Genomic DNA, 17,478 nt, shown 5'->3' on the forward strand with positions numbered 1-17,478 from the left:
TGTTATTAGAGATACTATGTTTGTTTGAGGCCAAAAGGGTATATGTAAACTAAAGCCTTTTAAGTAGAAAAGGAATATGAAAATTGGGTATATTAATTTCAGATCCATATAAAGAAAAGAGTGATTAAATGGTAGTGAATTATTTTTCATTTTCTAATTATATGGTTCTTACTATCAAGTTCTTGCTTTATCAGTTTTACACCATAGTTGAAGCCTTCTTTTAAAGAAATAAGGACGTGGAAATAGGGTCATTGCTGGTTATATGAAGTCCCACAAGTTAATAGGAGAATTGGGATCAGAGCTTAGAGCATAATATTAAGTTTGTTGCTTATTCTGAGCTGTAATATTCTTTGTTTTCCAGGAAGAAACAGAACTTGTCTCTTATTTTAAATTTCATGTTATGGTAAATGATCTCTTCTAGCCATCATTATTATTTATTAAGAACATAAAGTATAAAAGTAACTTTGAATGGATGCAGAGAAATATGGTATAGGTCCTGCCCTTAAGGAACTTGACCTATATAGGAGATATGACATTACATTATAAGGCAGGTTATGTAACTACTAGTTTAATTGTCTAAATTAGATAGTCAAAAACCATTTATTAATGATATCACACATAGGGCCTATAAAAAGAACAATAAGAATTAAGTTTAAGTGAGCCTGGTTCCTTCCCTTGAGAAACTTCCAGATTGAACAGTAGGTCATGAAGATGACAACACAAACATTGGAAAAGTACATGACTACATTAAAATATTTATTAGATTAAAATATATCCTGCTGTTATATTGATGTTGAACCATACTCTTATTGGCATTCTTATTATAAATGAAACTAGAAGACATAAATAAATTGCGGTCAAACGGAGTAATGGCTCACAGGTTCTCCTTGGAGAGGTAAATACAGGAGCTGGTAAAATAAATTTCCTCCTGCATTCCAAAGCAGTAAGAAACATCATTTCATGGGACACTGATCATCTGGTCTGATAGTGCACATAATGAATGTAAATAAATGGACCACTATGAAAATAATTGCACTTTGTACATTAACATCTGTTACAGAAAATGAAGAAGTAGAAAAACTCTGATGGGGCCATATCATTCATTCTAAATTAAACATATACCTTGATGCTTGATGACTTCAATTGCAAACTAGGTAGAGGGGAAAATTAAGAAATATAAGATGGCAAAAACTTGTAGCTTATTCAAAAGGCTTCCATTGACATGAATAAATGAACTGTATGTCATAAATACTTCAAGAAGAGAGATGCAACATTTTGGAAATGATGAGGAACTAAAAACTCCATGAAAAATAAAATTGGTTGTATTTTAACAGATGTGAAACCTTTGGTTACAGATATTGGAATCATTTTTGAATCTGTATTCAGTTATGAGGGGTGGGGAACCTGTGGCCTTGAGGCCATATGTGGTCATCTAGGTCCTCAAGTGCTGCTCTTGGACTGAAAGCAAACTTCACGGAACAAATCCCCTTAATAAAAGGATTTATTCTGTAAAACTTGGACTCAGTCAGAAGGCTGCACCTGAGGACCTAGAAGGCCACATGTGATTCCCCACCTCTGAGTTAGACCTTGACCTAATTAGCACAGAGATACAAATTAACATCAGATTAGAAGAAAAGATAAAGAAAAGATCATATATCTGGAGCTAAAAATGGACCCTGGTGATTCTGATCTATTCAAATAAACTGCTGATTCTGAAAAATGAGAATTGGGTTGCGGTATAATATTGACTTTGATTATCACTATTTTTTATAAGGTTAACAGATTTAAATAACAATTGGTAACCTTTACGTAGTACTTTACTTTCATTATCTCATTTGATCCTCACAATAGTACTTGGAAGAAAGTACTGCTACTATAGTTTTTTTGGGTTTTTTGGGGGGGGTAGGGTTGTCTTTTTTTATTTGGGCCTATGGTTTCATTAGTATGAGGAATTCCCAGAGTGGGAAGTCACTTTGCTGATGCAGATCAGCAACTCATGTAAAGCAAAATGAAATTGATAGAACTTTCCATAGTGATAATTTCTCATCATTGAAGATAGTTGAATCATTAAATTTGAAATCTAGCACTTCAATACCATATGAGAAAATTGAAATGGCACTAAAAAAAATGAAACTTGGAAAAGTGACTATACTCAAGCAAGTGTAAGCAGAAAAAATCCCTGCACCACGATTTTCAAAATAACAGCAATCAATTTCAGGATAGTGCCAAAAAGGGAAAACACCAAATTATTGGAAAAGATCTTAGATGGTGACATCAATATGCAAAGGGGATATTATGCAGTAGCAAATAATGACCCACATGTATATTTTCTCATATCTTTAAAATCATGTCTTTGAGAATGATCTATATACAATAGTCAGGCTTTCAGAGATGATTTTTAAAAATGGACATATTGTGTTTCAATATAACAACAAACACCCAAAACAAACTTGCATACAAAGTTACATTTCCTCCAGCTTGTTAATTCATTGTTATCTGGAAAGAAGGTTTGAGCCTTTAACTTTGAAAGGGCAGAACTAATATTGACCATTGTATTTGATCAAAGTTTTGTTACTTCTCAATAATTATTGTATTGTTTGTTTTAGTTGTTGTGTATAAGGTTCTTTTGACTGTATTTTTTTCCTCCATTATTTCATATGGGTCCTCCAATTTTTTGCTATATTTTTCATCCATTGTGATTTACTAATATCTCATCATATGAAATACAATTGTTCATTCATTCCTAATTATTGGGCACATATTTTATTTCCAACTCTTTGTTATAACAAATACTGTTACCACGAACATTTTTGTATATGTAGATTATTTTTCTTGCTGTTTATAACCTCCTTGGAGAATGGAATCTCTAGGGCCAACAGTATGAAAAAATGAGTAACTTTTCTTGCATAATTCCAAATTGTTCTCCAGTTCAGTTGAACAAATTCATAGTTCCAACAGCAGGAAATGAGTATGTCTTTATTCCCATGGCCCAACAATGAATTATCTCATGTTTTCCTTTTTTTTTTCCCTCTAGCTTTATGATGTGAGGTAGTACTAGATTACAGAAGTAATTTTCTTAAGGAAACTCTCATCTTTATTCATACAGTTGACTAACAATATCACACCATCTTTATTGGTTACTGATTACAAAAGCAATATTGTAACATGCAGCCTTAAATGCTCTTCTCCAGCAAGGAGCCTACTGTGCATATGTTATAGAGAGATTATAAAAAATTCATGTATAACAAATATGCACTCAAATACTGAACCAGTACCTATGAAATGTTAAAGGACATAGATGATTATCCAATAAATGAAACTGAGCACGAGTGGTCATACAGGTAGGAGAACCAGGAGAGAGCATGGTCTCAAAAACCAGAAGAACAGCAGGAGGTAGGGAGGAGGTTGGTTAACTGAGTCAAAAATGGTGTAAGTCGAGTAAAATGAGGACTAAGAAGAAGCTGTTAAACTTGGCAATTAAGAATTAAGGATTTTTTTGGGCAATTTTGGAGAGAACAGTTTTAAGGGAGTCGTGGGATTAGGATCTTGATTTAAAGAATTTGAAAAGAAATTAAGAGACAAGATCCTCAGATAGCTTTTTATAGAGTTTGAGTGTAAAAGGGATCAAAGACAAGGGTGATTGCTTGAGGGAGTGGAAGAATTGAGTGACTTTTTAAAAAGGATGGTCAGATAGTGTTTAGTGGTAGATAGAGGTCTTATAATCGATAGGGAAAAATAATTTATTAGAATTTGTTTTCTATTTATTTAACACTATGAACAATGGTTGCTTTTGTTTATATATATTATCATGATCAAACAGTAACTTCATGCAAATCACTGGGGATACTAAAAGATATAATTGGGGCAGTTAAGTAGCACAATCGCTGTAACTTGGGGCCTGGAATCAAGAAGACCTGATTTCAAATCTAGCTTCAGACACTTTCTAACTGTATGATCTTGGGCAAGTCACTTAACTTCTATTTGCCTCAGTTTCCTCACCTGTAAAATGGGGATAATAATAGCACCTACCTCCCAGACTTTTTGTGTGGATCAAATGAGGTAATTGTGAAATGCTTAGCACAGTGTCTGACATGTAATAAACACTATATAAATGTTAGCTATTATAGCTATTACATAAAATTATCCCAGTCATTTAGGAATCTGGTCCATTTAGGAAATATGGCACAATGACAGATCAAGTTTTAATCAAATAATTTATGTGCTTATTCCCTTTTAGTCTTGTCATTTTAAAAAAATGTCCCAATCTCTTCTTATAATTTGTTTCAGTTTAATATAGCGGTTACTACTCTGGGACTTAAAGAGTGCTTTATAATAAAATGGGACCATCCTATTCAATGAAAAGCTAGAAATCTTTCCCTGATGTGTTCAAGGAAAGGCTGTGTAGTTTAATTGGAAACACCCAAGACTGGGAGTATGGAGGGGGAGATGGGAGCAAGAGGACAATAGGGCAAAACCTAGTGCCTAATCTGAGGTAGTAGGTAGTAATGGACACTTACCCTGGGCTACTCAGAAGAACTGGGGGGATATAAGCAAGAATGTCTCCAGAGCAGGAGGAAAGAGTCAACTATGGTCCTGTAAGATGCTAACCCTCAGATCTGGCACGTTGTCATACCAAGCTTTTGCCACTTTTCTAGGTGCAGTAGATGGGACTCCTGGTTCCACCACCACTCAGCACATAGGAATAGTTCAGGAATGTAGAAGAGAAGTAGGGATTTTAGAAAGAGGGAAGCGGTATCACCCCTTTGGCTAGGAAACTGGAGGTTTGTAGCATGAAAGTTTCCAGGCATAAAAATATCAAAAGTGGAAAGGGTCCCAAGTGGAAGAAGGGGACACAAGATAACTTATCACCAGAGAAGTTAGGCCCAGAAAGCCAGAGGCTGTTCTGGATTATCACAGTACAACTATCTAAGATTGTAACATATACTCAAAAGGTAGCTTTTTACTTAGCCGAAAAGCAACCATGTTTTTTCCTCTGAATTAACTCAACTTTTGTGGAAATTTAACTCTGGTTAAATTTTGCAAGAGAAAGAGTGTTAGACTTGGAGTCAGATGACCTAGGTCCGAATTTTGGCTCTACTAGTTATTGCCAGTATGATCTTAAGTCACTTTACCTCATTTGGCCTCAGTTTCCTTGCTTTAAATCCATAAATCTGTAATCCGGTAGTCCTACAGTCATCATTTAACTTGGAGGTTTGACTTCTTGAGTTTTGTTCCTTGTCAATAGGCATTGTTTCTTTCACTGTATATATCCTATGCCTAGCGAGATGTCTGGTACATAGAAATGCTTAATAAATACTTGGTGATTGATTGGGGTTGTATATTTTTCAGGTGGCAGAAATGCATGGAGAACTTATTGAGTTCAATGAGCGACTACACCGAGCTCTGATTGCTAAGGAAGCTCTTGTATCCCAGATGAGACAGGAACTCATTGATCTTCGAGGACCAGTAAGTACTTCATATGTGAAACTCTCAAAGCTTGTGGTTAGAATATTTACCAAACTTCAATCCCTTTAGGTAGTATAAGTGCAAAGACTGTGGCTCCCCATTTTCGTTGCCATTTCAGGCCTTCTGATTACATCAAGGAGAAAAGAATATAGTAACCACTTATTTCTCTTTCTTGTATCTGGTACTTTTTGTGATTAAAAGGTAGCAAGAAGTAGTGAATAGAAAACTGGTCTTGGAGTCAGAAAGAAATGGATTTAAGTCTTGCCTCTGCTAACTACAAGCTGTGTGACTATGGGCAAGTCACCTGACTTCTAAGTTATGGATAAATTACTGATCTTCATTGAAGAAGTTTTTTCACTGGACTTTCCTTACATTAATGAAATTTTCTTGATGAATTTAGAGAATTTATTATTTACTTATTTTAACAGTAAAAGTAAGTCAACATGCATTTATTAACTTTAATTTATTTAACTTTATTTCCAAGTATTTACATTTTAAAGATTAACTTAAGCATAGAAAATGTCTATAACAACTTAGTAATTGCTCTCTCTGTGACTTTCTCTTTTTTATCCATTCCCTTCTCTATTTGTGCATTTTTTACTCTTTTTACAATTATAGTCAGTGTATCTACTGTCTGTTTGTGCTTTCTTTATTTCACATTACTTCCTATTAGTCTCTCCAAATTTCTTTATATATCCCTTATTTTTATTTTAAATTGTTATATTACCCTAAGACTAGGGTCTACTTAGCCATTTATTCACCATTCTTTATATTTCCAAATAATGCTGTTATCTCTCTTTATATTTCATTTTTTTAGGATAGTGTACTTAGCTTGTTTTCCTTACAATGGAATTATTGGCTCAAAACATGTGTTTATTTTCTGACTCATATATTTCCAGATATGGCTAAAAAGAGATTACGGTTAAGTTGCAGTTTTACCAAATATGTTTCCATTTTTCTCCAACCTTGCCAGAATTGAGTTTTATGGGTTTTGGTTATTTTTACTGATTCATATGTGTTTTTCTTGTGGTGCAATTGAAAACATTTTAAGTGATAGCTTAAATGTGTGTGTATTCTCTGTTGTAAATTGCTTATTTATATCCTTTGCCCATTTAGCTAATGGGGACTAGATATTGCCTTTGAATTTTTTCTTTTATCAATTCCTTATATGTTTAAATATTAATTTTTGTTACTTGCATTTGCCCTAAACTTTCCCTGATTTTTAAATATTAAATATGTAGTTATTTGTCATGTAGAACTTTATAATTTTTATAATCAAATCTTTTGTACCTTATCTCTAAAGATTTCTCCAATGGAATTAAAAGATAATACTTTGTTTGCTTTTCACAATTTATTTATATATACACACATATATATACATATATATACATATATGTATATATATATATACATATATACATATATATACTTCATTTTTGTAATATTTTGTAGTTTTTTTCTTTTTTGGTGAATTCTATGACCTACCTATAATTTTCTATGATATGTGGTTTAAGGTGAGAGATCTAAATTTTTTTTTTTGATGTATATCTGTCCAGCTTTTTGCCTATTTCTGGCAAACACTTATTTAATAATGAATCGTTTGTTCAGTATTTATTTTCTGCTAATTTTTTGCAACTGATCTTTTTTATGTTTGTTATTTTGTTTATTTTTGGAATTTTGTCAATTCCACTGTTTTGTTTTTTTATTTTTGCCCAGTACCTGATAGTTTTGATTATAATTGTTTTATTTAGTGCTTCAGTTTAAGGAGGGTAATATTTACTGTTGTCAGCTTTTTTTTTTCTTCTCTCATGTTAATCCTTGAAAGTCTTGCGTAGTTGTTTTTTCCATATAAATTTTGGTACAATATTATTCAATTCTGTAAAAGAAGTCATAGTCTTTTGATTGATATTGGATTAAATTTCTAAATTAATTTAAGGGCTATCGTTTTCATGATAGTGCTCTTCTCATCCACCAACCTTAGATATTCTTTATAAGACTAATAACATTATCTTTTGTTTTCATACTGTCTTTGTTAAGAATATATCCCCCACTATCCCCAATGCACTATTCTATATAAAAAATAATTTTGAAAGAGAGTAAAAAAAGTTCAATAAAACTAACCAACATATCAACCAAATCTGTTAGCATATGCACTGATCCACATCCATAGCTCCTCACTCTTCAATGGAGGGAGAGAGGGAACTGTATTGTCTCTTCTCTTCCTGGGGCCAATCAAGCTTGGTCATAATTTCATGGAGTTCATTTTGGAATTTTTCGGTGATAAATGTATATCAGTGCAATTATTTACATCTTCTATTATTTCTGTCAATGTACTTTTATAGTCCTCTTTACTAAAATCATGTCCATGCCTATATAAAGTAATTTCACAGACATTTTTTGCCTTCCTGTTATTGGAGTTGATTTTTTAAAACAATGCCTTTTCTAGTTTTATTGGTATGATCTTGATGTTGTTCAGTAGTTTCATTTGGGTAAGATACTGGAGTGGTTTGCCATTTCTATGATACTGAAATTCAAGTGAAATTTTTATTTCATATAGTCTAAGTTATCTCTCAATTACTATTTTTGTTGAGACCAGTGGATTTTCTTGTTAAACAACCATGTCAGCTACTAATAATGATATTTTACCTTTTGATTTCCCAATTATTTCCCCTGATGTCTTTTTTCCTTTCTTATTATAGTTGTTAGAATTCTTAATACTATGGAAATTAGAAGTGGTGAAAATATTCCTCCCCCCTTTTTTAACCTATGTTTAGTTAGAACACTTTACCTTGCCATAGAATGTTCTTTAGGATTATAAATTGTGGAGCTAGAGTTAGAAGAGACCTGAGAAGCCATCTCATCTCACATTATCATTTTCCAAATCAGGAACAGAATTCCCAGAAAAGTCAAGTGATTTGCCCAAGGTCGCTCACATAAGTAGTAATCTTCTGAGGAAGGTATTGGGTTTGAAGTAGATATTTTGTATTATTTTTATGAAAAAAAAAATCCCCCTTTTTCTATTCTTTTTATATTTGTATTGTATTTTCAATATCATGAATGGATAATGAATCTCTGTGTGCCTCAGGCAACTCTTTAGGACTTACTCATGATAGTTATCTACTTTAGAAGAAAGAGTTTACTTACTGGGAGTTCACTTAGCTGATACATATTGTATTAGCATATAATAATTATAGTACTAATACTGAATCATACTTTACCTTCCTGATTTATGTCCTGCTTAAGCGTGATTATTTATATATATATATATATGTGTGTGTGTGTGTGTGTATATATATATATATATATATATATATATATATATATATATATGAAGAGGTCTAGAGGTTTAGGGTGCTCAGACCCCAAGATTGAGATGTGGGCCCTGCCTGAATGAATTCAACCCAAATCTTCTTCCAGTCAGAGAAAAAGTTTATTAGAAATAAATCATATAGGCCAGACTCTTAAGGAATCTCAACATTAGGAACACCCATAGGGATGAGTGGGCATGAGACAGTCTCAGCCTTTTGGGCATGAGGAAGTCTCAGCGTTTGAATGGGGGCCAGGGTGGGTCTTATATACATTAAAGTAACTTTGGGTGGCCAGAGGAGGGGGCTGGGAAAAGGGTCTACAAGAGAATTTTGATTGGAAGGTCTGAGAGATTGAATATACAATGGGAATAGATAATGAAGGGAACTGGAAGGAAGAAGTTTGAAAGGCATCTGCATAAGATCAAAAGGTGGGGCTAGGACTTTCAAAGGGAGACAAGGGGAGTTGATAAGGAGCCAGAGGCCAGAGTAAAAAAGTTTAAGGGTTTTCTCGGCCCACAGACAAATGGGAACCAAATTCCTTTTTCCAAAAGGGACAAAGGTCTCGGCTTCTGAAACTGAATGATAGGCCCCATAACCCCGTCATATATATATATAGTTATGGGTATGTATGTATATATGTATGTATATGTGTGTGTGTGTGTGTGTGAGCGTGTGTGTGTGTATATATATGTTAGAGTTTTTGTGTTTGTATTTATTAATGAGGTCAGCCTATAATTTCTTGTATTATGTATACTGGGCTTTTTTGAATCAGTGCCATGGTTCCTTAATCATTGTAATTGGATCGCATTCCATGTTTCACTTTTTTTAGGAACAGTGTAGTATCAGAATTGTTTTGTTCTTTGAACATTTGGAAACATTTATCCATAAATCCTTTTGGGTGAGATGGGTCTTTTTTGCTAGGTAATTTATTGTTGACTTTTCTTCTTTCTTTTTTTCTGATGGTGGGCTATTTAAGTTCCTTATTTTCTATTTCTTGTCATTATTTTTGGTAATTTACATCTATTCAGCTGTTCAATCATTTCATTTAAGTTGTAAAATTTTTTTAGAACAAAGGTGTGTGTTTGGCTTTCATAATTGTTGTAAATGTTCCTGTTTTCATGTCTAATTTTGGTGATTTGTGTTTTCTTTTTCCATTTTTAAATTAAATTTACTAATGCTTTATTAGTTTCATTGCTCTTTAAAAAGCCTACCTTTTGATTTTATTTACTAATTCATTTGAGGTTTTAGCATTTTCTGTTCCATTTATTTCTGCTCTGATCTTCATTTTTTTCTACTATCATTTCGACTTATACTTTGTTGTTTTCATAGGGTGCTGTGGTACAGATTTAATTTAGATTCAACTTTTTTTCCTCTTTGCTGTAGATACTTGGTGCTCTAAATTTGGCATTAAGAACTGCTTTGAGTGCATAGAATACATTTTGTTAAATGTTATTCATAGTATTATATTTCAAATATCCTGGTATTGTTTTTAATTTCCTCATTAGCTTAGTTGCTATTTAATGTTTTCTTACCATGTAGCATTATGTTTTAAGTTATTTATTTTTAATTTTCCTGAGCTCTGCTGTAAATGTTTTATAATGTGTAATTTCTTGCTTTTTTAATTTGTCCAAATATAATCAATTTCTTTGTGAAAATTCTTTGTTCACTAAAAAATAATGTGTTCTCTGCTTCCATTTAGTTTTCTTCATATATGTTATTTTCAGCTTAATAAATATGTAATTATTATATCCAACTTCTTTATTAATCCGTTTATTTCAATATTTCAAAAAAAAATCTGGTTTCTTTAGAGTGGGTATTCTCTCCACCAATCCAGATTACAGACTTGTTACATATTAGAAGATGGTTTTATGTGACTCTCTGGCCAAATAAATTAATCACCTAATGGCCAACCTTCTGGTGGTAAACTGCTCTATTTCCTCCTCATTCTTTTGTGCTACATACTACTTCCAACTCAATATGCCAGTCTCTTGGTCTAGGACCCTTGACTTTGAATTGGTGAGCATGTACTTAACCTTGCCAAGATCTAGATCAGTCAAACTACATCCATACCTTGGGCCTGTCTTTAATTCTTCCCCTTCTATGCTAGTATTCTTGCTCTCTCCTGGGCTTCTGATGGTGACTACTTACAATATCTAGACCAGATCCAGATTCACCAGCTGGCCATCTCTTCATCATCCTTTTTTTATCCCCTTTCCAACTCTGGCTCTAAACATAGTAATCAAATCAGTATTACCAAGATACCTCTTCCTGGTCACCACCTCTTTATATGTATTATCTTCCCCTCTTGGAATGTAAGCTCCTTTGAATGAACAGTTCTCAATTGAATTGCAAACTATTAGAAAGAATGTTTTAAATTACTGATAATAAATTCAAATCAAAACAAGCCTGAGGTTTGACCAACTAAGTGAGAGATGAAAAAGATGGGAATAATCAATGTTGGAGAGGTTGTGGAAAGACAGGCACACTAATACATTGTTGATGGAGATGTAAATTAGTGTAACTATTCCAGAAAGCAAATAGCTCTATGATCAGTAATGTTGAAAAGATTACCCAAATCATTTATATCATAGACCCATGTATTATTGAAATATGTATTTGTTACATAAAAACATGAAGGATATTAAATAAAATGTTCATATTTGTTGAGCTTCTCTGGTTTGAATTCAGTCTTATCTGAGATCATTGCCTAGCTTACCTTTTCCTTTATGAAGATAAATATATTTAAATTCTTTTCTAATTTTGTGAATTATTTATAATATCTCAAATCCTAAATTGTTTTTATTTCTCTTTTTAAAAAAATTCTATTATATTTTATTTTCAGTTTGGAATTTTCTCCCTTCCACATCTCTCTCCTCTTGTTGTTATTGAGTCATTTCAGTTGTGTCTCATTCTTTGTGACCTTATTTGGAGTTTTCTTGGCAAACATACTGGAGTGGTGTACCATTTTCTTCTCCAGCTCATTTTACAGATGAGGAACTGAGGCAAACACAGTTAAGTGACTTGCTCAGAATCACACAGCAAGTGTCTGAGACCAAATTAAGTCAGCAAGATGAATCTTCCTGACCTCAGGCCCTGCACTCTATCCACTGTGCCACCTAGTGACCCTCTCCCTCCTCTACCCATTGAAAAAGTAAGAAAAACAATCCATTACAAATATGTATAGTCCTATATAACAAATTCCCATATTAGCCATATCTCTCTCCTCCCCCAATATGCTTCAATCTGTGCTCAAGTTTACATACCCTTTCTATTTCTGTTCTTTCCTTTTCCTTCCCTTCCTTTCTCTTCCCTTCCCTTCCCTTCCCTTCCTTTCCCTTTCCCTTTCCCTTTTCCTTTCCCTTTCTCTTTCCCTTTCCCTTTCTCTTCTTTTTTTTTTCCTGTTTGATGGCTTCTAGTGTTCCAGTTAACCTATTTGGCTTTATGGCTTTTAGAAGTATTTTACTTTATTACTATATTGTCATTCATCATTTATCTAGCTTTGTGACATTTTGTACCTATTCTTTGATTTTATTCTTGCTACTTCATTACTGATGAAGTGCAAAGTGTATGTAGTAGAGTCATCTCAAAAGAATTCACTCAGACTGACTCCAAATCAAGTAAAGGCATTTATTCCAGATAACACACCAAGTAGGCTCCTCCTTAAGGAAAGTTGGCCCTTAAGGGAGGCCAAAGCTTAAGGGGAGGGGCAGTTCCTTAAGGGAGACAGTTCCCCCTAGCCAGGAGAAGCTAGGAATTCTTACGGAGGAAAACTGCTGTGGACAGGGAGATGAGGTCAGGGCTAGAAAGGTGAGGTAACCAGGGCACATAGGCTAGGGGGTGGAATCTCAGAGTTTTGTGCATATCTAGGCATCATTGTTCCATAGTTCAGCCCATTTGCCCAGGGCAGAGGGGCCTCTGTTAGTTTAGCTATCATAGACCAGCCTACTTGAAATTTCATTATCTCTTAAAGTGGCTTTAAGTGGTACTTGAGATAATGGGCTTCTCGTTGACCAATCTATTTGAATCTTATCAATTACTATTTAAAATCCAACAGTATTGTTTTTTGTAAATTGTGTTTTTATCTGCTTTTTCTGGGAAAAGAATTGATCTCTTCCTTCTACATTTATTATACAGATATATTTTATTCTTTAGTATTTCTTTTATTACATCTGGTACTGGTTGAACTTGTATTTCAGCAAGTTTTGTCCTGTGGCTCTTTTATATTTTATTCTTTATCAAGTTGTAGTTTTTCTTTTACTTCTTCATTATCTGTTGCAAAAAGCTTTCCTTTTTCTCTTTGTTGCTTCTATATAGTTTAATTTTCTTTAATATTTCGATAAGCAGTTGATCCCAGACAACAAAAGCAAGGGCAACAAGAAGAAGCTGGGAATTGAACTGAAGAGAGAACAAAAGTAGCAGCTATGTTTGTTGTCTGTTACTGAAGCTACTGCTACCCACATGGGCAGCTTTTGGGCTACTTTGTAGATTATGTTATTTATAAGAATGAACCACAAAACGTGAAATAGTTTTAGAAAGAAATGTATTTGGTCATTTGGTAGGGAGAGAGCTGGAAGTAAGCATGGCTCCCTGTCCAGTCACAGTGATGTTTACATTATATAGAGTTGAGATAAGAGTAACAGCTGGTCATATAAGCAGTTAAGCAAGTTTGCACAGGGGTTAGTTCCCACACAAGGTCCACAGAGAGGTATACCAGTAAACATAAAATTTAAAGTAAGGTCAATTGAAATGTAAGCATAAATATTCAAATATGTGATACAGTCTAGAGGTTAGGGGTCCTGGCACCCCAAAATCACGATACCCAGGTCCTGCCTGAAAGAATTCGACCCAAGCCTTCTTGCAGCCAAAAACAAAGTTCATTAAAGATTCGCCATATTAGCTGGACTCTTAAGGAGTCTGAGCATCTATGGGCTATTGGCTAGATTGTGAAAGTCTGAGCAGTGGCTAGATTATAAGAATCTAAACATCTTAATGGAGACAAGGTGGACCTTATGTACAGAAAGACTGTGGGAGAGTGGCCAAGTAGTCCATGAGGTAATAGAATTCCCAAGGGTGGGAAATGGAGCCTAGGTGGGACCAAGGGTGGGAAATGGCCTGAGGCCATAGGGGGGCAAGACAACGGAGGGGAGATTGGGTGTAACCACAATGACAGACCCGTTGATGGGACTATAGCCTGAGATTTGGCCATGTGGGAAAGTACAGAGTCCATGAAGTAATAGAATTACCAAGGGTGGGAAATGGTCTGGGGCCAGAGTTTTTCCTTTCTGGGGCTCAGATTCCAACCCCATCAGGGCCAGAGTTTTTCCTTTCCGGGGCTCAGATTCCAAACCCATCATATGGAAAACCCCACATGTTAAGCATTAGGTGGAACCAAGACCTGGGTGTGATCCAAGTATGTCTTGAAGCCATCAAGCTTCCCCAGGAGCATCTCTGAAGGTCAGGCTGACCTTTACTGTAAATTTTTGGATTAGACGATTACTAGCCACATAAAACTAGGTTCAAACAATATTTGTAAGTGATAAATAATAAAATATTCTTTCCACAACTATTACCTACTTGTATCCTTGCCCCATTTTTTCCTGCTTGCTTTCTTTTCCAGCATTATATAATGGTTTGTATAGTGTTTTATATAGGTTATTTAATTTAATTTTTATAATAGCCCTGGGAGGTAGGTGCTATGGTGATCCCTATTTTACCTGTAAGAAAACTGAGGCTGAGAGAGATGAAGTGATTTGCCAGAGTCATACAGCTAGTAAGTACCTGGGGTGGAATTTCAATGCAGGTCTTCCTGACTCTTGCCATTGCAATGACTACCTGGCTAATTTAGTATGATTTTTAGAATTTCTATAGGGTGCTAATGATTAGCAATTCCTCTTCATTAAAAATCTCCAGTAGTCACCTATTTCAGTATATCTATCTCTCTCTCTCTCTTTTTTTTTTCTGAGGCAGTCAGGGTTAAGTGACTTGCCCAGAGTCACCGAGCTATTAAGTGTCACGTGTCTGAGGCTGGATTTTAAACTCCTCCTGACTCCATGTCCAGTGCTCTATCCACTGAGCCACCTAGCTGTTCCTCTATATCTCTTTCTTGGTTGCACCATTTCTCTTTGTAAAACCTTAGAATACGTGATACTCTTTGGCATTTGAAATTATTGTGACTATAATTTGTTACCTGAAAAAAATTGTGTGGTGTTGGATCTAGATAGATAGTGATAGATAATAAGTGGTGACTATAAATGAATTTCAGGTATGTTAATATATTTTAATAGATTATTTTTTGCCCCCCCTTTCAAATCCTACAAACATGGACTGAATTTTGAGTAGTTACTAGGTTAACTGTATTCCACTGGAGTGGAATGAGCTCAAGATCATCTGGGAAAGAAATCTGGCAGTTTTTTTTATTTTTATTTATTTTTTGTGTTTGTAAGCAATTTAAACATACAGGAACATCACAAAAATCATTGACACATTAATGTATTGAGGTTGACAAACAGGTCAAAAGATGAACACCAAAACAGAAAGAAAACAGAAATAAAAAAAAGCCGGAGTAGTAGCTTTTCTTGAAGACTTCTCATACCGTTCTTTATTACCAAGATTTGTTCCACTTTTACCCTCTTAGGAGGACATCCAATTGGTTTGCAGATTTTGAATACACTTTTGTGTTATTAAGTTGTTTGTTGCAATCAAAGGGAGTTCATTTAAAAAGTTCACAGGGTGCTTGTGATCCATAACTACAGATGGGATTTATTGTTGGATAGTAAGGAACATAAACTGAAAGGTAAACTAAAAATGAAGGAAAATATCATAGTCCCCCTGATGCTGACATCTTTCTCACAGGTAGTTTGCCCACACCTAATCATATTCTCATACCTAGCCAGTTCACATACCAGCTGTGTCCAGTTTGTCTTGGTAAAATCACTCCCTGGTGCATTTAGGAGCTATTCAGGCAAAAAACAGAGCTCATTTACTATTGACAATAAAACACAGTCCTTTCTGTGTAATGTAATGTAATGTGATGTGTGTTTGTGTGTGTGTGTGTGTGTGTGTAGTTATAGGGCACTGGAAAGGATTCCCTGCATCACCAAATCAATCTTTTCACTGATGTTTGCAATTTTTTTCTTTAACAATTAGCAATACCTTACTAATAATTTGTTATCCTTATATGGTACTTTATGTATCACAAAGCATTTTCCAGTGAGTCAAATAGTGCAAATCTGATTAGCCTCGTTTTATAGTGACAGAAATCAATGCTTTGACAGGTAAAGGAAACTGTCTTTTGCCATTTGGCTATCCAGTGTTAGTCTCAAGTCTAGAGCCCATGTCCTCTAATTTGAAGTCTGATGCTCTTTTGGGCTGCAAACATAACTCAGTCCATTCATTCTTTCATCACAAGTATGTATCAAGTACCTTCTGTGTGTTGAACATATGATAGCTGCTAGGAGTGGTACAAATGATAGGTAAGATATGGTCCTTAACTTCATGGAGTTTTGTTGTTGTTCATTTGTACAGTCATGTCTGACTCTTCATGACCCTATAGATTATATAGACTAATGTTCATGAGGTCTTCTTGGCAAAAATACTGGAATGGTTTTCCATTTCCTTCTCTGTTGGTTGAAGGTGAACAGAGGTTAAGTTGATGCGGGCTAGAGGTTAGGGGTCCTGGAATCCCAAAATCACGACGCTCAGATCCTGCCTGAAAGAACTCGACCCAAGCCTTCTTGCAGCCAAAAACAAGGTTTATTGAAGATTCGCCATATTAGCTAGACTGTTAAGGAATCTGTGCATCTATGGGATATTGGCTAGATTCTAAGAATCAGAGACTCTTAATGGAGACAAGATGGACCTTATATACAGAAAGACTGTGGGAGGGATCTAGGAGTGGCCAAGTAGTTTGGGGTGAGGGGAGGAAGGGCCTAAGGAGATCTGGATGGGAGTGGCTAGTAAGCTGAGGTGAACAGAACTCCTGGGACCTGGACCTCGTGGCTAAGGGAAAATGGATCCTAGCTAGGATTAAGGGTGGGAAATGGCTGGGGGCCTTAGGAAGGTAAAACAATGGAGGGGAGATTGGGTGTAGCCACAATGAAAGGCCAGTTGATGGGATTATAGCCTCAGGGGGAAAGCCAGAGATTTGGCCACAGGAAAATACAAGAGTGCATGAGGTAATAAAATTCCCAAGGGTGGGAAATGGAGCCTAGCTGGGACCAAGGGTGGGAAGTGGTCTGGGGCCATAGGGAGGCAAGACAATGGAGGGGAGATTGGGTGTAGCCACAATGAAAGACCAGTTGATGGGATTATAGCCTTAGGGGAACACCAGAGATTTGGCCATGTGGGAAAGTCCAGGGTTTTTCCTTTCTGGGGCCCAGATTCCAACCCCGTCAAAGTGACTTACCCAAAGTGATGCAGCTACTAAGTGTCTGAGGCCTTATTTGAACTCGGGTCTTCCTGACTATGGTCTCAGTGTTCTATCCACTGAGCCATCTACCTGCCCAAGGAGTTTACGGTATTGCGTAGAGGGAAGACATAAGCATTGATTACATGAACGTAAGTTGCTTGAGCCAAGGATTATTTTTATTTTTTTTGTCTGTGTAAGGTGGTATCCCCTTCTGATTTTTGACAACTTAATAAATAGAAAGGAACAAAAAAAGGGATAGTTGTCAAAAGAATAAAAAAAAAAATAGTCCCACAAAGC

At 35.2% G+C, this 17,478-nt stretch overlaps 1 protein-coding gene across 4 annotated transcripts in view; it reads left to right on the forward strand.

Annotated features, from left to right (window-relative positions):
• The window catches only part of SNX29 (sorting nexin 29), a 636,216-nt gene that overhangs the window by 365,389 nt on the left and 253,349 nt on the right, over positions 1–17,478 (forward strand). For all 4 annotated transcript variants that reach the window (XM_027839088.1, XM_027839089.1, XM_027839091.1 and 1 more), the window contains one exon: positions 5,350–5,466. In XM_027839088.1, the coding sequence (XP_027694889.1) occupies positions 5,350–5,466 (117 nt within the window). The remainder of the gene's footprint in view (positions 1–5,349; positions 5,467–17,478) is intronic.

The sequence above is a fragment of the Vombatus ursinus genome, unplaced genomic scaffold (assembly GCF_900497805.2).
Source record: "Vombatus ursinus unplaced genomic scaffold, bare-nosed wombat genome assembly UNPS02014832.1, whole genome shotgun sequence".
Lineage (NCBI taxonomy): Eukaryota > Metazoa > Chordata > Mammalia > Diprotodontia > Vombatidae > Vombatus > Vombatus ursinus.